The 22,890-nt window shown below is 40.8% G+C and overlaps 1 protein-coding gene across 2 annotated transcripts; it reads right to left on the bottom strand.

The window, feature by feature from the left end:
* Positions 1–154: 154 nt before the first annotated feature.
* Positions 155–15,548, bottom strand: LOC111644324 (uncharacterized). Of its 2 annotated transcripts, none has more exons than XM_023393164.2 (10): positions 15,408–15,548; positions 13,748–14,018; positions 11,250–11,670; positions 8,800–8,907; positions 7,331–7,527; positions 5,558–5,757; positions 5,410–5,468; positions 3,917–4,084; positions 2,639–2,866; positions 155–1,603 (listed from the first exon to the last, which is right to left on the bottom strand). In XM_023393164.2, exons 2-10 carry the CDS (start codon positions 14,009–14,011, stop codon positions 1,461–1,463), a joined length of 1,788 nt encoding a protein of 595 aa, XP_023248932.1. In that variant the 5' UTR covers positions 14,012–14,018; positions 15,408–15,548; the 3' UTR covers positions 155–1,460. The 2 variants fall into 2 exon arrangements, with proteins under 2 accessions (XP_023248932.1, XP_023248933.1); XM_023393165.2 differs by having other exon boundaries at positions 15,242–15,488.
* Between the last annotated feature and the right edge of the window lie 7,342 nt (positions 15,549–22,890).

The raw sequence follows: 22,890 nt of genomic DNA, 5'->3' as shown, positions 1-22,890 counted from the left end.
CCCCACCCCCCCACTTCATTTCCCTGAAATTAAAAATCCACGTCAACTCTCCCAGGCATCAAACTGAATCTTCTTCTCATGTTTTTAGCTCCTCGTGAGTCGAATTCTCCACAGGACGAGGCTGCGCCGCACTCGGCCCAATGACTCCTTAAAGTTTAACCTTCTTTCTTTTAGTCAACTGCTTTTTTTTTTTCCATGTCAAGAATATTAGAAAATCTGTCAGAGACACTTTGAGTCGACATTTCAACAGAGACCGGAACCAGGTGAAGCCGCGTCCTGTCGACGTTTAAGGTGCTTTAAAGGTCAAACAAACGCACCTGAAGGTCAACAGTCCAACATTTACCTCATTATCTAGTATATTATATTAAGTCAGGATCGGTTCAACGTCTGGTCATGAAGGCAGCTCCCACAACAGGGTTCAGGGACCAACAGGGGCCACGAGTTACGTCAATAAAACCTGATTACCTGCTGGACCCTGGACCCCCAGGAACCCCGACCGCTTCAGGTTCAATTCAAGAGTTTTGGATCATTAGCTACCGTTGTCTGGTTTCGCATTTTTATTGTAAATATTTTATTGTAAAATGTTTCTGTTCATATTTAAAGTATCTGACCTGCAGCTCTTTTTTCTTCTTCTTGTTTATTGTTTCGCACCAAAACACCAAAGATAATTCCTCGTATGTGAAAACCTGCTTGATAATAAACCTGGTTCTGGTCTGGTTCTGGTGCATGTTCCTCAATGAAGTTATATTTAATCTAATCACACTGAATATCTTGGGTCAGGCAACGCTCCAATATAAAAGTACATCATTTCAGAATTTCTCAGAAGCTGAAATCTTCGAGATTGAGACACAAGATTTGAACTTTTAAAGAGTGTGTGAATCCCTGAAGCAGATCCCTGCGAGGCGGGAGAATACCAGACATGACGAGATAAATATTCAACAGCCGACTCAGAAATCTAAATATTCTGGACGGAGATCTTCATACAGACTCACTTCACTCTGACCCGACACAGGAATAATCTCTTCTTCTTCTCTTCTTCATCGTGTGATTCACTGTCAGTCGTTTCCTTCACACCTTCGACAGACTCCCGGTGACTTCAGCAGCCCGACTGTTAAAGGGTCAATTCACCCAAATTACAACATAAACAAAAAACACCTTCTCACTGTCTGTACAAATAAAACCAAAAGCACCTGCATCACAGGAAGCAGGAAAATAAGTTTGATGTAATTTGAACTGACGCTTGACGTCAGACGAGTTACTGAGTTATTGAAACACAAATATGACAGTTTTTACTCCAAAACAATAAACAATAACTCCGAAACCAATAAAATGTTCAACTTCCTGTCTGGTTTTTAGACTTTTTAAAGATGGCTGCTGCAGGATTTGAGCCGGGTGACACAGGATCTGGTCTACGTGAGTTCACCTCGGCGTTGACACAAAGCGGAGACGTTGATGACGCTTCAGTTGGACCAGGCGTAGGCGTACAGGCCGTTCTCCCTCCACAGGTCGCACTGAGCAGCAGAGTAGTTCCGGGACAACGACAGCTCGTTGGACAGGAGGGCAATGGCTGCTGGGTACTCAGGCCATTCGCTCCCCATCTTACCTGCAGGACAGAAAGGAGGAGGTGAGACTCTGGCACCAGACGATTCTTCTGACACCTCCGCCTTCTCTCTGTGAATCATCATCTGAAAACAGCCTCCGAAACAAAGAGCCTGATTTTCTTTGTTTCTTCTGGTCATCGATTGATGAACCTGCAGTAAATAACCTGATCGGGTTTGTTCTTTATATTTCAGATCAATTGCAGCATGAAATGTTGTTTTTGGCTGGATGTCGAATTAAATCTTACGATGAGAAAACTTTTGACATTATTTTTTATATTTTATAGACTAACTAAATAACAAATGAATTAAATTAAGGATGAAGGACGGTGGAAAACATTATAAATAATATTTCCTTTGCAGCCCTCCTCCTGCACAAAAGGGATGAAGTCCAAAGAAATCCTTTCAACTGACAAATATAAATATATATAATCAATCGATTTGTTGTTTGTAAAGATGTTTTAACAGATTTCCCTTCAAACGTTCAGCTGGCCTGTACATATTCACACAGCGGCCATTTTCCTCTGACTGAAGTCATATCAACAGAGATTCTGACAAACCGACCGATGAGCAACAGAAAAGACGACGGATAACGGATTCTGAAAGATCACTGCAGATCCAGCACATTAAGCCTGGAAGCCAAGTCACGTTTTTCGACCATTTACAAGATTTATTCAGAGACATTAAAGTGTTCAACGCTTCCCCCCCTCAGCGTGACGTCAGAGGAAAAATGCCAAACTGCCAGAATCAGGCGCAGCAAGTTCAAGAGTAACGGCGAGATGAAGACCAGATCAAAAGAGAGACCGACGTTCAGCGAGGAAACTTTTAAAATATCAAGAATTAAAAATGGAGTTTGGCGTGTTTGTGAAAGCCGTTCAGTCGCTCTACACCGACCTCCTGTGGTCGTACCTGCGAGGTCCAGGGAGCATTTGAAAACTAATTTGCACATGCAGTGGAAAACAAAGCATCATCACTTCCTGTACTTCACAGCTACAGGAGGTCTGATGCTGCTGAAGCTCAGCGGGATGAAGCACCGTCACCTGTTTTGGCGAAGCCGACGAGGTGACGTGTGACGAGCTCCTGGAAGCTCTTGTCGTGGTCAGAGAGCGGCTTCCCCAGGACGGACTCCAGACCGCCGAAGAAAGCCACGGCGTCCAGGCAGTGGAAGGAGAAGCGGCTGGGGAACGGCAGCACGTCTCCAGACACGTTGACCGGTCCGGACGGCGTGTGCGTCACCACGTAGCGATACACAGGGCTGTCGAGAGCAGCTGCAGACACGGAGAGGTTAATCACATTCAGATGAGTGACCGTATTGGACCTGGGACATCAACAGCTGGTGCACATCTGTAATATTCACACAAGTTTTTCAAATCCTTTTTTTTTTAACTTTTAGACAAGATTATTAAATAAAATAAAACCCTCAAGACGAGACGACTCTGTTTCTTCAGGGGAGAAAAGTTTCATAAAAGGAAGAATATTTCAAAACCACTGATGAAAGAAGTTGCTGTGTGAACGTACAACGAGCTGCTGTTTATGTTTGAATGCTCGATATTCTCGAGGGAAACTAAAGGAACTCATGTACAGAGGCCTTAAAGGAAAAATCTGATGTTATCTCAGTCTTTTTAATCCTCTGACTTCTCTGCTCCGTCTCGCTCTGACAACATCAACCTTTAAGAACAAAATATAAACTTAAATATACTTTAAAAACTCCTCAGTAACGTCCTCAAACAGCTGCTCACCGGATCTTCTCCAGAGGGACACGAAGGAAACTTCCAGCAACACTGATGTGTCTTTAATAGTTTCTTCTGGACTCAGTTTTGTCTGTGTTAATGATGTTTTTTAAGAGAGACGTGTTAAATACACAGAGGAGCAGCTGTTTCATTCTTCAGGAATAAACTGAATATTTCAGTTTTTTTTGTTTTTCGCTGGAAAAAATGACGATAGGATCAAAATCCCTGATTCATCATCGTCATCCGGACTGGTTGTTATGCAGCTCCAGAAAAACAGGCTGTGCAACATAAAAATAAATAAATAAATAAATAAAAAAAAACCAATGAACCGTGTAGAAAAAAACACCCATGATGCTTTGCGGTTGCCTCTCACAGCAGCTAAATGTCAGTTAACTCAGAGCTTCACCACTCAGTGACTTTAACGGCCCCTCAGGCACAAAACTCCACGAGGCAGAGAAACAGTGACGAGCTGCAGCAGCTGAAACTCAAGAGAGGAATCGGTCCAGCTTAGTTTTTCACAATAAAAGCATTTGTAACACTCACACGCTAATGCTCTGAAATACGAGCCGCTGCAGGGCCTGAGTTTACCTGCGGCCCTCCTGGCCAGGTCGTTGTTGGGACAGGTGACCCTGATGTCGGACACCATGGTGGTGTACACTCTCTCCGGACAGCGATCTCTGGTGGGACATCGGGCCGAGCTCGGATACAGGTTCAACGCCGCCGTGGTCAGATTCTCGCTGAAGGACCGGAGTTTCTCTGAGGGGGAAAGAGAAGATACAGAAACCGGACAGATCTGATCACATGATTGTTGTCTAATCAAACCTGCTGACTCTCATTTATCTCCTCTAACGAAGCCTGGGTGTTTATTACATATTTAAAACGTCGCTCTGATATCTTATCTACTTGGATTCTTCTCACTTTGTCTTTTAATTTAACATTTTTAACTCAAAAACTGTTGATTGTTAATATGTGTAATAACTAATTAAGGGGATTACTTGAAATCTTCATCCCTATAACCACTGAACCAATTACAGAACCAGACTTTTTAATAAACGTGTTAATCTTCCCGTCGTTGACAGAAACGACCTCGACGTCAACCAGCATCAGAAAATCTTTACTGTCACTGACGCCGAGTCGAGCCGCCGCTGAGACTCGTGAGAAAAACTATTCCCATGAAAATTTCAACAAGCTGAAGTCTTCATCAAACATTCAGTGACCTGCTGTGCACGTCAGCTAGCGTGACATGCTACACACGCTAACTGCTCCTGATCTGACGTGTTATATCTTACAGGTAATCGAAACGCTGAGACATTATTGAAGCTGGTCCGGTTCTTCTGGGTTTATATGTAAAGCTATCACGAGTGTATTTTGTGTGTTTTAAGATTGTTTATCTCAGTATTTAATGGTGCCACATGTTGGGGACAGATGTGTGTTTTAAGGACTGGACTGATTGACATTACTCCTCTCTCTGCATTTAAGGTTCTATTGTTTGTTTTTAAAGCCGCTAATGGAGCAGCTGCATCACACACCTTTTATTCTTTTTTTAAATTAAAGTTATATTTTTGGGCATTTTTGCCGTCAGTCTGCTCACTCGTTTCTGTCGAGCTGTTTTTATTGTCTGTTGATGTTGTTTCTCTGTGTCGTTTGTGTTTCCCTGGTGATGTGTCAGCTGTTTTTAAATGTGCTTTATGAATAAATTTGATTTGATTTGATTTGATTTGATCTGATTTGATTTGATTTGATTTGATCTGATTTGATCTGATTTGATTTGATCTGATTTGATTTGATCTGATCTGATTTGATGGCGGAGCTGGGGTGAAAGGTGAAAGGAGGACAGTCAGAAAGTTTAGTGGAGAAAAAGCTGCAGAATTCACAAAGGATTTTTTCTTCTGCTGAAAGTTTCTTCAAACTGAAATTTGTGGTGTGACAGTTCAAACATCATCCATATAAGAGTCAGGCTCTCCTCCACACCACCACCAACATCATCATCATCACATCATCATCATCACCATCACCACCATCATCATCATCATCATCATCATCATCATCAGGGTCACTAACATCCACACAGCAGCCGTTACCTGTCACGAACCACCGGTAGTCCCCCCAGGTCCACATGGAGATGTTTCCAGCCGGAGGACTGTGGAGGAGACACACAAGCACCGAGTCACAGTTTGATCACAGGACGAGCCGATGACGGCGATGAACCTGAGCCAGGTGAGCTCTCACCTGAAGTCTGCCTCCTGCTCCGTCGTCCCGACGACGAACGGGACATCGCTGTGGTCTCCTTTCTTCTCCCACACCTCAAAAGGCGGAGCTTCCAGGACGAAGCCGTCCACCACCGCCACGGGGCCGACGAAGCGCCCTCTGGTGGGGAGATCTGTCGCGTCATCTGCTGCCCAGGAGGGGTAGTCCTGCCAGGGCACAGCCTGGGGGGGGGGGTAATAATCACATCCCTTATTTAAGTTCAGTATCAGCAGCAAAATGTTCTTAAAGTATCAAAACTCGTTCTTGTTCTGCAGTAAAATGTGCTGATAAATGATTAAATATGATATTATTACATTATTAATCATGACTCATCGACGCTGCAGCTGCATTTTACTGAAATGAAAGTTCTGATACACGAATCTCTTTTCAGCTGCAGGATATTCTCTCTCTCTCTTTCTCCGTGAAATACTGAATCATTTTTCCTCCTGGGCTCTGAAGCACCTGCGAGGTTCAGGTGAGAAATCACACTCTGGATGATCTGCTAACGACACACCTGACGTGTGACACGAGGCTCCAACCAGGAACTGCTTTACTGAACGAGCCAAAAATATTTGGCGCTATTGATTTTAAGCTCATCATGTTTTATAAAATCTGATCTGTAATATAAAAAAAAAAAAAAAGATCTATAAAACTTTAGAATAAAAGTGCTGAGAGAAGGAAACAGAAATGATATTAAATCATGTTGATTCGGCTGATTGGATGTTTATTCCTGTGATTTTCCAGTTGTATCAGCAGCAGATACAAGTTTTTACAGTATGAGGTTTATGTTAAGAAGGAATTTTGGGAACTAAGCTACACCCGTCTCTGCAGCAGACACCTGGTCTCTGTGAAGCTTGTTGGGGACTATTTTCAGAGGCGGATTAATCCACGTCTGGTGGCGTCTCAGAGGAATCCGACCTGTCAGGCTCTGACACACACACAGGACTGGAGGAGGGTTTTTTCAAACACACATGTGGCTTTAAAACTGAACATATCACTGCATTTAAATCAAGAATTAATCGTCAAAAATGCTGAATTACAAAATAAATCTCACTCAAATTTACAGAACAAATAAAGGAAAAAGCTGAAGAAAAATGTAAATAAATATAAAATAATCCTGAGTGGCAGCTGGAAAATTGTAAAGTGACATTTAATAAAAGTAATAACAGCAATAGACAGTGTGACGACTGCTGCACTTATGAAAGTTCAGGCGTCATCCTTTTTACTGCCTGTTATTTCATCTCATCACATATATTATTCATTCTTCATCTCAGAGCTACAGTCAGACGTGTTGAACAGAAAACGACTCGTTCTTCTTCTCTTTTTAAAAAAAAAAAAATCTTAATGGCATCTCAGAGTTAAGGTGTGGAAATACCTGTCTTCAATCACGTCTGCGGAAGATTCACAGGAAAAATAAAAAAGTATGAAATAAAAATGTTTCGATTATGTTCAGCGTCCAATTTCTTCATTAATTTTCACAGTAAAATTAGAAACTCTCAGGAGCGCTAATACCTGGATGGGACATTATAATCCATCAAAATGAAAGAGCAATTTGAAAATCGTGTCACGAGCGATGAATCAGATATTTCATGAAATCTCCAAATATTAAAAGGAGGAACTGCTCGACTGTATTTTACTGTTATTAGATTTTTCTCTGCTTCAACAGAAATGATTCCTTTGTTCAGATTTAACAGGAAAACTCCCACAAAAGTTGCGAGACTTGAGGAGGAAGTGGAGACGTTGTGTGTTTCCCACCTGCAGCACCTGTGGGACAGGAAGACGCCGGAGGCAGGTCGCGTCGCTGCAGCCCGTCTTCTTCAGGAACACCAGGTTGCTGGACTCGGCCTGCGCCAGCGTCGCGTTGTAGACGTACGAGCCGCTCATGTCCACCGCCGCGTGGAAGAGGCCCTTCGCCAGCGGGGACATCATCAGGGTCCACACCGACGTCCCACCTGCACCACAACAGGAGAAACGTGTGACTGAAGATCACTGAAGAACCCAGTCTGTGTGTCGCTGATGATCTAACGTATGACTCTGTAAATGTAGTTAACTCTATTCAGGTTGCAACTAATTCATATTTTCATTAGAGATTATTTTCTTGATTAATTCTTTGGTTTTATTCTATGAAAAGCAGCAAATACTTCAAGAACCTGGAACCATCAGATGTTTTTCATTTTTGATTTAAAAATGACTTAAATGATTAATCACTATAATAATACATAAAAACAATTATTGACTAATTGCTGATACCAATTTTTAAACCTTTATAGCTCCTCCAGTGTAAAGGTCTGTGTCCATGTGTAGTGTGATTATAGATCAGCTCTAGCTTCTATATTAATACTGTGAAAGTATCAAAGCCTCAGTCCACAGAGAAATGCACACAGCCTGTATTCAGAAACTGAGCCTTAAAACCAGCCGTCAGGACTTCTGGAACTTTGTGATGTCACAACAAAGCAGTCACCAAGCCCCGCCCACCTGGACCCACCATCCAAACCTTGCAGGATTTGGTTTCTCTGAGTGTTTTACCTGAAATCTGCTATATTTTTAGTGGATCACTCAGAAAACAGTCAGAGCCAATCAGAAGAGAGGCTAAGAGCCTCCTCTCTTCTGATTGGCTCACCGACCTGTTGTTACTAGAGCTGCAGAGAGAAGCCTGAGAGAGGAGATGTAAAACTACACTGAGATGGTTTTTATATCTTCTGATGGATCAACACTTCAAATAAAACACAAAAGAAGAAGAAAATACAGAACCCTAAAATAAATTAATAATAAAATAAAAATTGCTCTGAATTCAAACAAACAGTATCTGACATTTCTCTACTGCAGCTTTATGTGTGTGTGTGTGTGTGTGTGTATATATATATATATATATATATATATTTTTTTTTTTTTTTTTTTTAATAATTATATTTTCTTAAATTCATTCTAATAATTTCTTCATGTTATGAACTTTGACATTGTTTTATTTTTCTGAACAGTTTCTCTTTCTTTCTATTTTCTGCCTCTTAAATAAACGTATGTTGTCTAACACGTGTCCCGGCTTGAAAACCAGGTGAAAACATGAAGGAATCTCATTCTGCCGGTTTCTGCTGTGACTCTTTCCAGCGTCTTCACAGTGTAGACAGACACTTTGAAAAGTTTGTGTTGTTGTTGGTGTAGTTAAACCCTCTGTGGCAGGTCTGTGAGACTCACCATGTAGTCACAGCAACTTCCTGTTTCCGTACCTGAGCTCTGTCCAAAGATGGTGACTTTCCCTGGATCTCCTCCGAACAAGTGGATGTTCCTCTGGACCCACTTCAGAGCTGCGATCTGGTCCAGGAAGCCATAATTCCCTGCAGAGGAGAAGGAGTGAGGAGTGGGGGTGGGGGGGTTGGGGGAGGGAGGGATCAATTAGCAACGAGAACCTGCTTTGATGTGGCCTTGTTTCCGGCGTCCCAATTTCTCCGTTGGAAACAAAAAGCGGCCGGCTGTGGCGTTCTGGCAGCCTGAACTAAATTTAACTCTTTTCAAGCGGAGGGAGCGAGGAAGGAAATGGGGCATGGAATTAGGAGGATTCAAAATTAGAAACGTGAGAGCGGGAGAAAGAAGCGGCTCCTAGAAGATGAAGAGGACTCGTGCGCCCCTGTCATCACGCCATCATGTCATGTGAGGCTCTCTCTCATTTAACGGGTCACTTCACATCAAGGTCACAGCAGAGTTTTTTTTTTTTGTGGATTACGTAACAGAAATCATCCAGCTTGACTCGCAATGCAGCGATCTGTGTCCCACGGCGTTAACGTGTTAGCGTGAAGAGAGGAATTAGCTTCATTTATCCAGACGACATTAACATTCATGAAACATTCACATCTTAATGGAAAAGGGATGGACTGTTCAGCATTCAAACTGAGCACAATGCACACACCATGAATATTTCAGGACTCTGCTTTAAGTGACACACACCCATTATCACTTCTTTAACACAATGCACCACACTGATCTCATTTAGGCTTTTAAAGCTTCCTGCGGCTGCACGGCGACGATCACACACTTCTCCAATTCCCTGATCCTCATTTGTGTTTTTTAACCGAGCGTGTAAAAAGCTGTTTGTTCAAACTCTGCTGCGTTTTAATGCACTTTGTTTCAGCTAATTTAGTCCAGTGAAAACGCCGCCCTTTGACCTCCGGTGGCACCAAATTACAAACATGAAAATGAGCTGCAAGCTGACTGAGCATTTAGCATTCATGTGCTACTTTAGCACAAACTGGAATGTATGTAACAGTCAATCTGCCATTAAATTTCACAATGACACACTAAAAATCAAGTGTCTTTTCTTTTACATAGAGAGAGAGTGTCACAGGAAGTCGCTCCTGCCTGTGGCCATCAGAGCGTCTGACGCCACATCATCATTTCTTTATTTATACTTATTAAATTATTCGAACAGTGCAATTTATATTCATAGCCTTACATATTCTATTTTTTATTTATATTTATAGTATAAGTATATATTTTTATATTTTATGATTGTATCTTTACCTTTACCTATTACATAACTATATCTATTCTTTCTTTGCTGAGCGAGCAACTGCAACAAAATCTAATTTCCCCCTAGGATCAATAAAATATTCTGATGCAGACTGATACTGACTTGTTCTGACTGAAATATCTATTACTGCGGCTGTAATCGCTCTGTTTGAATAATCATAAAATCCAGAGATAAAACTTTTAATATCCGTCTTTTACAGTCTCCTGTGAACGTGTGACGCTGTAACCAGAGATCTGGTCACATGACGTGACAGACAAAAACATGGCCGACGCGGCTCCACTGGAGGCACAGGTTTAAAGACAAATGTGTGTTTGCATTTCAAATTTAAAAAGCATGAAGACAGTTAAGAAAAAAAAAAGTCAAATGTAAGATGTGCACAAAGAAACCAAAAGAAGAAGAAGTCGTGTTTATCTGTTGGTTCACCAGGTTATTACTGACCTCACTGACTCTCATTCCGATCAAAGAAAAACTGGCGTGTAACTGAAATATCTCTGAATGAATGGATTCAGGAAATCTCTGACAATACCCAGCCCTAACTGTTACCAACATTCATGGTCCCCAGAGCTTGAATCCTCATTAGCTTGGTGATCCGACGTTGTGCCACCAGCAAGTCAAAGTTTTCACTTGTGCACTGAAAGATAGATTTCCATGGACTTTGACTTTCATGCTGTAACTGCTTTGATGATCCCTTAAATTCTCTGGTTTATGACCAAATACCTGCCAAACTAATGACACTCCCTCCAGACTCAGCTGGACAGTTAGGCCAGGAACACAGTGGCTGCGTGGTGTGTGCGTCGCGGCTTCATTTTGGCGCACATGTTAACAGGATAGAGAAGACACTCACGGCTGCGTGTCATGATCTACAGATTCAGCATCTCACCCATTTTTCACGTGACGCGTCTCCCAGCAGAAACAGATATGCTACGCACACGCAACGCAGGCAGTGTGTTCCCGCTGTTAGTGCTAATTAGCAAATGCTACATACTGCCTTGCATGCACTGTATATAGACTGTTACTGTGTCTACCACAAACGTCACATCAGCTGTTGATGCTGATTGATGCTGCTCTATCCAGATGTTTCAGATGTTTCCTCTGTCACGAACACTGAACCAAACAGCCAGTTTACCTCGTGTGTTTGTGTCGCCGACTGACCTGAGGTGTTTCTCGGAGAACCTTCTCTCAGCATCTCCAGCGCCAGGAAGCCGAAGGCGTTGAGTCTGTAGTTGAAGCTGACGTAAACCATCCCCGTGTCTGCGGCGAGCTTCTCTGTGGGCGAGTAGCCCGGCTCTCCCCCGCTGAGCATGTGCAGGTATCCTCCGTGGATCCAGACCATGACGGGCAGCTTGGCGTCGGGGCGCAGCGTGGGCGTCCACACGTTGACGAAGAGGCAATCCTCCTGGCCCATCACCTTCCCCGCGCTCGACATGGGACGCACCTGAGGGCACATGCTGCGGAAGCGGCCCGCGTCCTTCACCCCACTCTTGCACACCGGGTCAGCCGGAGGAGCCCAGCGCAGGTTACCAAGGGGCGGAGCGGCGTAGGCCATGCCCTTAAAGGAGTAGGCGCCATTTTTCTGAGGAGGAAGGATTAAAAAAGTGACTTTAAAGGAACCAGACGGAGCAGATGTTAATGTGAAACAGGCCTGGTGTTTGACATCATCAACCAATCAACAACAACTCTACTTTCAGGCTTCTTCTTTCCACTGCAGAATGACAGTGAAAACACCAGCAGACAGAGAGGGTTCACTTTGTCCTGCTGACACAGTTTACATTAAACACAGTGACAAGAACACAATGTGAAGAGAGGATACAACAAACCTCTGCTGCAGCTCTGCAACAGTCCATTTAACTCTAATCTGTTATTAACCAGAAACTAACAATTAAACCTAAATAAATAACTTCGTTTTTTTGCCTCTTGTTAGAATCAAACATCAAATCATCATGTTTTAAGCAAAAAGGTTTTCATGTGTTGTGGTGTTTGTTTCCACCTCTCTCTCCCTCTCTCTCTCTCTTAGCTCCATGTTTGGTTTCCACCAGCTGCTGAGGGAAACATCTGGCTCTTTACTCTGTTCACCAGCTGCTCTCTGACTGAGTGTGTCTGCTGTTTGCTGCTGAGCAGGTAGAGGACAGTGTGTGTTTTTACAGATGTTTATCTGAACACAGCTGGATGAGAGTGAAGCAGAGCAGTGACGTTGTGTCCGGACAGATAAACAATGAGCTGAGAGTCACTGTAAAACTCTGTAAAGCTGAGGGAGCTGCAGATTCAGCTGATTATTCCTTTAATTATTTCATGTCATTTGATTCAGAGTTATTATACAAATATCACTTTTAGCTGCTTTGAATAAATTATCTATGAACCTATCTGCTCAATGCTCATTGGAAGTTTTTTCAAATGTCCAAAACTCAAGACATTGAGTTTACAATCTGAGAAGCTGGAATCTGTGAGCGGCATTTTTAGGACTTATTTACTTTGAGGATTATTAACATGTTTTTGTCTGATTGATGAATCATTGCAGCGCTTCTGTAGAGTCATGAAAGCTTTGGATGTGTCACCTCATCAACTGTCCAACACACTTAAACAGGTGAACATTCAAATGATTTCAAACTGTTGTATTTTAGATTTTGTATTTTACTTTTTTGCAATTGACTGTTTTAATGACATTATACATAAACACTAAACGTTTACTACATAAACACACTAAAAACTCTTTGTGCAAAACATTAGTTTTATGCCTTGTTTTGAAACTAAGTTAAAGTTCATTTTTCCTATTAAATAAATAAATAAATGAACTGATGTGTGTGACTGTGAAACTGGTTTGTGTCTGCTGTTCTCTGTGTGAAGTGGTTTCTTCTGTGTTTTGACTCTGTGATAAACATGTTGTGCAACAGTAACTGGAGCTTCCTTAAAGGGAAACACCATGAAGGAAAAATACAGACAGTGTGGGAATTATAAGAAACACTAAATGTAAAGTGATGATATGAATCTGCTTCATGCTGAATTCACTCCTGCGGCAGCTCAGTGCCAAAGGAGTTTCATTACAAGCTCTGCTTTATTATCGTTTCTGCAAGAACTTAAATTCATAAATAATATCTATGACATGTTGTTAGGGAAGTGAAAACCAAAGAGGCTTTAAAACAAGGAACTAGATGTGCTCAGAGGTCACAAGTTAAACTCAGGTTTAAAAAGAAAACTGCACTTTTCTGAGAATAAAATGTTTTCAGTAAAAAGACAAACGTGTTGAGGTCACGGTTTTCTATACGAAACAGAAGACGTTTACTGTGATTGAAAAGTGAAGCAGAAAGAATTAAGAATTTGGCTTGAAAAATGAGCAACACTGAGATTGAAAGTGGCAGATAATTTACCACTGAGATATGTTGATTCTGTTAAATGTCCTCAGGTGATGTCACCTGAGTCAGCGTGGGACAGCTGACTACAGGTCTTAAAAAGTAAAACAAAAACATCTGGGGGTGTGGAGTTAGAAAGAAGTGAAGCCCCCCCCCCTTCATCTCTACATCAGCTGCCACCCCAATCTACCACCAAACTATCAGAGGTTGAGTTGCATTGTGGGTAATGTAGGCGCCAGGTTTTGACAAGGAAGAGTGTGTGGAATATGGGATGGGATGAGAAAGTTGTCTAGAGTCGAAACTCACGTGTCTTCCTCTGTACTCTCCACAGTCCGTCGCCACCTGGGCGACGCCCGGCGGCAGCGTCTGGGCCACGTAGCCCAGGTAGGTGGCGAGGGCGAGCAGGGAGAGCACGCCGACGCAGATGAAGAAGATGCAGCGTCTGGAGAGCACCAGGAAGGGGCTGATGTAGTGTCTGTGACGGGCGTACTGCACCTCCTCCTCGTCCTCCTCCTGGACCAGGTAGCGGTACTCGGTCCTCTCCGGGACCTCGAATGCGTCCTCATTCATCTTCGCTCTGGGACAGAAAGAAAAACAACAGCAACAGGTGAACAGAAGAGCTCACCTCAGATCAGATCAGGTTTACTGTGGCCGACAGGTGCACAGTGGAGCTCCACATGCTCGGCTGCAGAAAATAAAACACATGTGTTGACATTCTGGATAACAAGTGGATTCCAAAGACCTGTTCAGCATTAACAGAAAGGTGTGTGCGTGTTTGCACACCGTTTCATAACCTGCCTCTCAGACAGAGGTCAGAGTGGACGGCTGGTGTTCGTCCGTTACTGGCCTCTGAGTCAGGAAGGAGCAGAGAGTCTAATCCTGCTGAGGACCACACTTTCATTTCTCATTCGCTCTAATCTATTGTTTCCAGAGTGAGAGGAAGTGCGAGACACAAAGACTCAAACACACGACAAACTGATCAAAAAACACCTTTCAATATAATGTAGTCCAGTACAACAACATCCACTGCCACCTGAAGAATAAACATGAACATCTTTCTGACAGCGTCAACAAAAACAAAAAAGGATGATGTGTTGTATTGCATTCGATTGAACAGGTGTACCTAATAAAGTGGTTACTGATATAATAAGACATTACCAGGAGTCATTCATACTTTAGTTGTTGTTTTTTATGACGCTTTTGATGTAATTCAGTGTCTTTTTACTTTACCTGCATCTTTACTTCATTAAAGGATCTGAAAACTTCCTGTAATGTGATTAATGTGTTTTTCCTTTCTCTGACATGGTGTGCTACAGTATTTCTGCACGTGCATGTCATTTTCCTGTCTGTATTTATGTCATTAAATGAGTTAAATCTGTCCTGACAGGCGCATGAAGCCTGTCGTGATATTTCAGACTCTGTCTTCATTATAAACAACAAACAGTAAATAAGGTGAGTGGAGTTCAGGTTCAGGCAACACGCAAACACAAAGGAAGAGGGAAAAAAAGTGCGGAACAATCAGCGGATATATCAGGAAAACCCACCCAGAGGTTCAGTGTTCAGCAGAGGGAATTAATGCAGCTCAGTTTTTAACAAATATTATAATAATAATCATCATAATAATCATAATCATAATAATAATAATGATAGAAATACTTGGTAAAATACTAAATATATTCAGTTTTAGAGTCAAACGTTCAGCAGCGTCTAAATATTCAAAGTCTGTCGTTTTAACAGACAAATGTGCAGCTTTAAAATAAAAGAAGAAGCGGATGAAGATCGTAGATTTAACGTGTTGACATGTGAAGTGACTCCCAGTTGTTTTGTTGGATCCCTCCATGTTTTCCTCTCACTTTCTTGCCGTTTCCTTTTCTTTTTCTTTTTCAGATAAACTCCCTCAGACTCTCCTCACTGTGACTCTGATCTGAGAGCGAACACATGACAAACACGATGTTTCACTACTCACCATGTCCGACACACACACACAACTCCTGCAGGAGAAAAGTCCAAACACTCAAGTTTAGGCTTTAGTTTTCTTTTCTTTTTCTTTTTTTGCTCTGGGTGGAGCGCGCATGTCCTTTCTCTCTGTTTTTGACTTTTAAAGAGACAGTACACTGAGGACTGACAGGAAAACACTTACAGTTTATATCTCCATGTGTTTACTCCAGAAACCAACCAGGAGCTGGGCTCAAATGATTAGTTGATTAATCAATGAATTAACTGATAGTAGATCACATAAACTCTATAATATAGATTGTACATTATATTGAAGCCCATGGACATTGCTGTGTAATACAAATTACAAATTGTAGTTTCATGTGTGTGTATTAACAAACATTATTGTGGTGTGTAGGAGAAAATACAATAAAAGAGATTAGCTTAGTTTTACAGGTGTGTTATACAGGATTCACTAAAATACTTATTTCTCCTCCAACATGTCCATAAGTTTATTAGTACCTGATTCATACAATACAATTACACTGTAAATCAAAATGAAGTGTTACCAATATCATCATAAAAGCCTCTAACCCTCACCGGAGGAAGTCAAGAAAGGTTTGACTTCAGGGATGTTTGGGATAAATAAATACAATCTGAATTGACAATAACGTTAATTTGGGCTTCAGGGGATAATGACAGACATTTTTCACAATTTCCTGAAAATTATACACTGAAAAATAAAATCAATCAATTATTATGGAAAGTAATTGTCAGAGGTAGGCTATTGATTATGAAAATAATTATTGATTGCAGCCGCACAGTTCTCTGATGGAATAACACTACATTTCCAAAGGTTTTCTGCCTGTTAAATACTTCAACAACAGAAAAAGCAGAATCAACAGGATAAAACACAAATTTAAAACAAAGGAGCAACAAATATAAACTAAAAGAGTTCGGGTCATTTCTCACAATGTCTGTCTTTTTTTATCAGTTGTGAATTGCAGTTTTATTGTTTTTTTTTTACGTGCTGTGAGTTTTGTCTTAAAACTGTCTCATTCAGCTGTCTGCAGGGACACAACGTCCTCATGTAGATACTGGTGACGTGTAACCTCGTCGATTCTCTTATCACCACTCACAGTCTGTGACTCTGGCAGCACCGACGTGTCCAGTTGTGATGTGATATGTTGGAGGCCTTGTCTCCTCAACAACTGCTGCTCTGTGGAGCGGCGGCTTGTTATTTTGCAATCTTAAAATGAAATCATTAAATTCATTAATGAACAATGCCAGAAAGCTAGCTGCTAATGCTAACAAGCACCCCCCACTTGTTATGTGTGATCTAATGCAATCATTAAATTCATTCATCAATGCTAATGCTAATGCCGGGGAGGCAGCTAGCTTGCCCTGAACCGGGCCATGCGCCCAGACATACAATGCATTTAGAAAGTATTCATACTTTATTTATTTATTTATTCTTTAAAATTTCCTATTTATTATTCTAATGTTGAAATTGTTTAATTCATTAATCAATGTACAATGCAAGCTAGTAGTCATGAGCGCAAATGAAAATGGGGGGCAGCTTTATATATTGTACGTGCACACACTTCTCTCATTATCATTATCATTTATTGCAATTATTATGTCATTGTTAGCATTATAATTGTTATCAATATCATCATTATTGATATTTTTACAATTATTATCGTTACTATAATTGTCATTATTATTGTATACAATCAACTTTCATTAGAACATCACACACATAAAACATGTCACTTTATATATACATCAATAAAGAATGCGCCCGGCCATATACATATATATATATATATATGTATATATATATATATATACACACACACATACACATACATATATGAATATGTATAATATGTGGCTTGAATATTATAATTAAAATACTTGTTTGGAAACTTGCTGTCTCTGATTTGTTGTGAAGGAACTCATTGACATAATTATGAAGTAATGAGGAACCACTAGTAACAACTCTGACGTATCACTTTACTGACCAAAGCTCAAAACTGTAAAATCCACCACAATATGCTGCTGGATTTCACTTTAGTTTACAATGCAGTTCTGTTGTAATGTGTTGCAAATTACCCCCAAAGACAATAAAATACTGCAAACCATTTTGACCCTATTTTTAAACCCGACTCTAACTGGACAACGACAGTCGGATCAGAGGGCAGGTGGTTCTGTTGCCTTCATATCCACAGCATATCCTGAAAGGATTACTTTAATTTTCTCTTTATCAGTGTACAGACGTTGACAAAAGCACTTCTTTCAGGATTTGTGTTAACTCACAACTAATGTCATTTTTTCAGATTTTAATCGCATTGTCCTTTTTAACAAATACAAAGCTCTTCACACACACCAACTGGAATTTCTCCTGCAGATTTATTTTACAGGTTACGAAGTTTGATTCACAACTACATTTGGAATTATTTGTGAAAATCACTTTAAAAGTAAAAAATCCTTTTGACTCTAATTTGAGCCACACAGTGTCACACACTGTGGAAACCTTTGAGTACACAGACATGTCTTTTTTATGTTTTTGTGTAACCTCAACATTGATGCTTTGTTCATACCTTTGATTCACAGTCTTTTTTTTAACAAATACAAGTCTCTTTGACACGGGCACAACTTGAATTTCTAGCAGATTTATTTTACAGGTTTACAAAGGTTGATTTACAACTACAAAGATTGGAATTATTTGTGAACATGTACAAGTTCAAAATCATTTTGACCCTAATTCGAGCCCATATACGTATGATGGTTGATGGTTGTGGGGACCTCAATGTGGTTCTGGCCTGGGGTGGATTCTGGCGTCCCTAATAAACGTACCAAATAAAATGACTTTCCATTGCAGGGCAAATAAGGACATTTTCTTTTGACTGTGAAATGTTTTTGAAGCACTCAAAGGACTTAAGAACATAAGATTTATCAATCATCCATTAAAACCTAACTTCTGTAAGAAAAACAAGACTTTGTGAATAGAACTGAACAGATGATATCAGAGGTGAGGGAGCTCAAAGACACTGTGAAAGACACTGTTTTTCTTTCTTTTTCAAGTTATTTTTTGGGCAGTTTTTGCATTTATTTAGATAGGGACAGAGAGAGAGTGACAGGAAAGTTGGGGAGAGAGAGGGGATGAGATGCAGCAAAGGGCCATGGGTCAAACTCAAAGATTAATTTGTTCAAGCATAAACGCCAAAATGTGACATTTAAAAGTAAAGCTAACTAAGGCTTGAGGTTTTTTTTTTTATTGGAGCATGTCGGGGGAGTTTTTATTTCTTCAAAATCAATAAAGCGTTTTTCCAAAATCATTTTCCATTACCGTGTTCTTCGCCCACATTACATATTGATTACTCACACTCAAGTTAAAACAAGGACATTGAGCCTAACTTGACTGATATTAACACATTTGATGCATAGAAAACATTTGGATTGCTTTTAGAGTAATTACTATAAATCTATGCTCAGAATTTAAAATACAATCATGTATGAGAAGGCACCTAGGCCAAAACTGAATACTTCACATACATATATATTAGTACTAGGCACTTGCACATACATGCATGCTACCATGCAGATACATACATAAAGTACACACATATACATGTATATACATGCATATGCGATATATATATATATATATATATATATATTGATAAAAACATACATAGATATGCATGCATAATGTGAGAATATGTGTATGAGGGTATATGAGTGAGCGTATCCATGTATCCGGAAGGCACCACACTTTAACTGAAAGTTGCCACCACTAGGTGGCACACCAACCACCAATAAACAGAAGAAGGAGTAAAGATACAGGTGGAGGCAAAGGGATTGAAAAATAAATTAATTCTCAAATGTTCCTCTTTGGCTGTAATGCAGATGTCCCTCTGTGTAGTCACCACTCTGGTCTGGAGCAGTGTCCCGTCCACAGCACCACCCAACCATCCAGGTCAGACATCCACCACCGTGAGGCACAGGAAGCTAGCCGGCTAGCTAATATTACGATCCACCTTAAGACAGAAACTACAACTGCTTACGTCTCAGACCCATGACAAACTGTTAACTAACATGTTGTTTACACACAGTTTTAACAGAAAGACCGGACGTGTGATTTAAATGAAGCTATTTTAAGATGATACAGGCTGTTGTTAGCACTGCTTACCTTGTATTGTGAGAGAACAAAACATTGAACCAAAATGGCGTCCCGTACGGAACGCACCTCAAAACTACGGTGTCCCACAGCGGTCAAACAACACCAAAACCGGGATTCACCTGGGAATAAACATTGCAACTGCCACACACAGTGGCTCATTTAGCCTACTGCCCTACACATGCATAACTGTATGTATACATGCATGTACAGTATATGCATGCTAGTATGCATGTATATGCAAGAGCTTAGTACCAGTATATTTGTATAAGTGAAGTATTCAGTTTTGGTCTAGCAGCTTCTCAGAGAATTGACTAAAACTGAGTGACACACATTAATATTGTGGATAACAGCAAACTCAGAATAGATTTATTGAGCACAGAATAGATTTTAGTTTGCTCAGGTTACAGTATTATTTGCTCAAAAATATCAATTTTTCAAAGTATAATTTGCAAAATATATTTGTCTGTGCACAAAAAGTCCCACTGTGCGCTCAGGAATGAGGCACAAAAATAACTCCATACTTTTACAGTAATTACTATAAATGTTTGCTTAGAATCTAAACTACAATCATGTTTCCCTTTTACTGATATTCAGTTTGTGATATGCAAACGTTTGTGTTTGTCTATTTTACATTCAGGCCAGTAAATGTCACACTGCTCACATGAAGCATCAAGAAATTAACATTTTCTCGAACCAATTTGCTGAGAAAGTAAATTCAAAGCCTCGACTCTGTCGGACTTTCCTCCGGTACCGGGGCAGTACATTTCTTCGTGCAGACAGGATATAAAGTGTGGGGGGAGTTTCAGAGTGTTTAGACCGCGGACTGTTTTCAGAGCCAGGTATGGGCCAACTGTGACCTTCTTGCTTTTTGTCTTCCATATTTAAAGCAAATCTGGTGCCTTTTGGGCGAAATGCCTGTATGTGTTCGTTAAATCAGACAGATGTGCGCACCTCTGGTTTTTCCCTGCACACCCCGTTTCCTGTTCATCCATTTATGAAACTGTCACAGGTACGAAAAGTTTCGGTGTTTGTTTGTTCCCCAGTTTACTTTTCTTCTGCTGTTATTCAAATTATTCTGGCAAAGACTCGGCCCGGGTCTGGGCCCAGAGATTTGGCTGAAGTGCCCTCCGCCTTGTTTTCCGAATCCAATTACCCACAACCAGGCCTGAGAACGCCACCTGTGCCGGACTGCCATTACTTTTCTGGCGGTAGGCCTGAACGGCGTTTGTTAATTTCCTGTTATTTTCCCCGTGCCAGCCCTTCCCTTAGATGCAGGAAGGACTCAGATTACATAACATGCTGTTTTATTAAAAGACACATTTACAGAACACAAGTGCTCACATCCTCATGGACACAGAGTAAACCAGCATGAAGTCCACAAGCAGCAGCAACAATCACTGAACGTACAGTTCATTAATTTGAAAGTAATTTTGACTAAATAAAAGGCTTAAATGTCACATGCGTTACTCCAGTGCCCAAGGACAGTTAACTCTGTATTATCTGTCCTAAAGCAAAGAGAATCCATAGATTAACACAAAGGACACTGACTTTGTGAAGAATCAACAGTTGTGTATTCCATTAAAATATTGATTAAATGTCAGAAGTGACAAATGAAAATGTGGAATGCAGGAATTGCATTACTCTTTTTAATTGAACCCCCCACATTAAGAGCTATTGAATGCAAATCATGAACTAATACAGCAGGAAAACAGACTCTGGATGTATAGACTTGCAAATGTCATTCAAAAAAGTCAAAGGCTTGTTTTCATCAGTCAAGCTACTGAAGTTATAAAGCTGAAATTACTTTGAGCCACTAAATTACCTCCCTAACCCCATAATCTACATTAGCTGTGTAGTGCACCGCCTAACAGGCCTCATCCAGATTCTGTATTGGATATAAAAATAACAGGCTAAAATGATAAATATTAAAGTCATTATAGAAGCCTATTGGGAACTTTATTAAGATGATTGTGTAAATTTGAAAATGAAAATGTAATTCTATGATAGCAATGCAATTTTTCACACATGTATGTGTTCTAGGATTACACTGGACTTGACTTTCCAGGGACAGATGAGTGGAGCTGAGAGATGGAGCCTCATATTCACTTCAGAATACTCAAGACATTTACTTGGCCTTGTTGTGGATCCAGCTCTGCTCAGTTAGAGCAGCACATATTATTATGGTCTGGATTTAAATATAGATTTGTCCTCTAAACATTAAATCTGTGAACTCTTCTCCAGCATAGTGTCACAACAATAGGTGTCAAGATTAGTGATGCTGTTTGTGCCAAATTCATTCCCCGCCTGTGTCATGTAAATTCAAAATAGTCACATCAGTGAATCTTTGCCTCTTTTTATGTGACAGTAGTGAAAACTAGTCTTTGTCACAATCTGTTGTGTCGTGGTTTCAGAATGATGGAGACAGAGAACAATATGATGCAGGCTCAGGATGATTTTTTTTCTTGGGCAACTTTTATGTTTTTCCTAAATGATGAACATGTGGCTTGATACAGTAAGCAGCCCGGTTGACAGGTAAGTCAATGTTTTGTTTTAACCTGTATGTGAGGGCAGATGTCACTTTACCCATTGCCACACCCTCCTGCCCTGCAGTAACCCTGGCTTTCCTGCCTTTCAGCCACCTGACTTTTCCCCACCCACCTGCTCACTGGTTCCCAATTACCTAATCAGCTCTCAATATTTACACTGGCCCATTTCCTCATTCTTTGCTTGATTTGCAGAGCTGGAGTTTTGAACTTTGATCACTGGTGTCTCTGAGTCGTGCTACTGAGTCCTCAACCTGAGCTGGGTCACAGTCTGGCTCTCAACTCCAAGCTCATTGGCTCCTACCAAAATCTCAGAAAACACCTCAGACAAACAAAGTACTTTTATTATTTAAAAAAAGACTCAGCAATTTCATACAACAGCTGATCACTGTGGTTTTTGCAGCAGGAAATACTCCATTTGTGGGGGACTATTTTCAGAGGTGGATTAATCCACATTTGGAGCTCTAGTGAGTCAGGTGTGAATGAGACTTGAAACTTGGTTGTGATTGGTCACTGAGCCCAGTTCCAGGACAGGCATACAGTTCCGTCTCATGCGATGCACACCCTGAATAACAATGCACACCCTGAATAACAGGCACACAGAGAGGGAGGCCAGTCTGACAGTGTTTGACAATTACTGATCAAATCAAATTACTGATTGATTAAATAGTTTGATCTTAGTCAGAAAATGATTCCTTTAGTTGAGGGGTTTTTCATCATTAGCAACAACACAACTGGGTCCGTGTGGATCAGCTGTTCTCTAACGTCTTGAGGCGGTTTCA

This window comes from Seriola lalandi, unplaced genomic scaffold, assembly GCF_002814215.2.
Source record: "Seriola lalandi dorsalis isolate HSWRI2012SDOR001 ecotype SW California unplaced genomic scaffold, Sedor1 jcf7180002054929, whole genome shotgun sequence".
In the NCBI taxonomy this organism is placed as follows: domain Eukaryota; kingdom Metazoa; phylum Chordata; class Actinopteri; order Carangiformes; family Carangidae; genus Seriola; species Seriola lalandi.
Note: the sequence above shows the minus strand (reverse complement) of the source record. Positions and strands in the feature narration are given on the sequence as shown.

Bases quoted from the DNA above. Each gene is read 5' to 3' on its own strand.
- LOC111644324 (XM_023393164.2), bottom strand. From the start codon at position 14,011: ATGAATGAGGACGCATTCGAGGTCCCGGAGAGGACCGAGTACCGCTAC. The intron at 11,671-13,747 runs GTGAGTTTCGAC...CTTCCTCCTCAG, and splicing joins GAGAGTACAGAGGAAGACAC to AAAAATGGCGCCTACTCCTT. The intron at 1,604-2,638 runs GTGACGGTGCTT...TCTGTCCTGCAG, and splicing joins CGTCGGCTTCGCCAAAACAG to GTAAGATGGGGAGCGAATGG.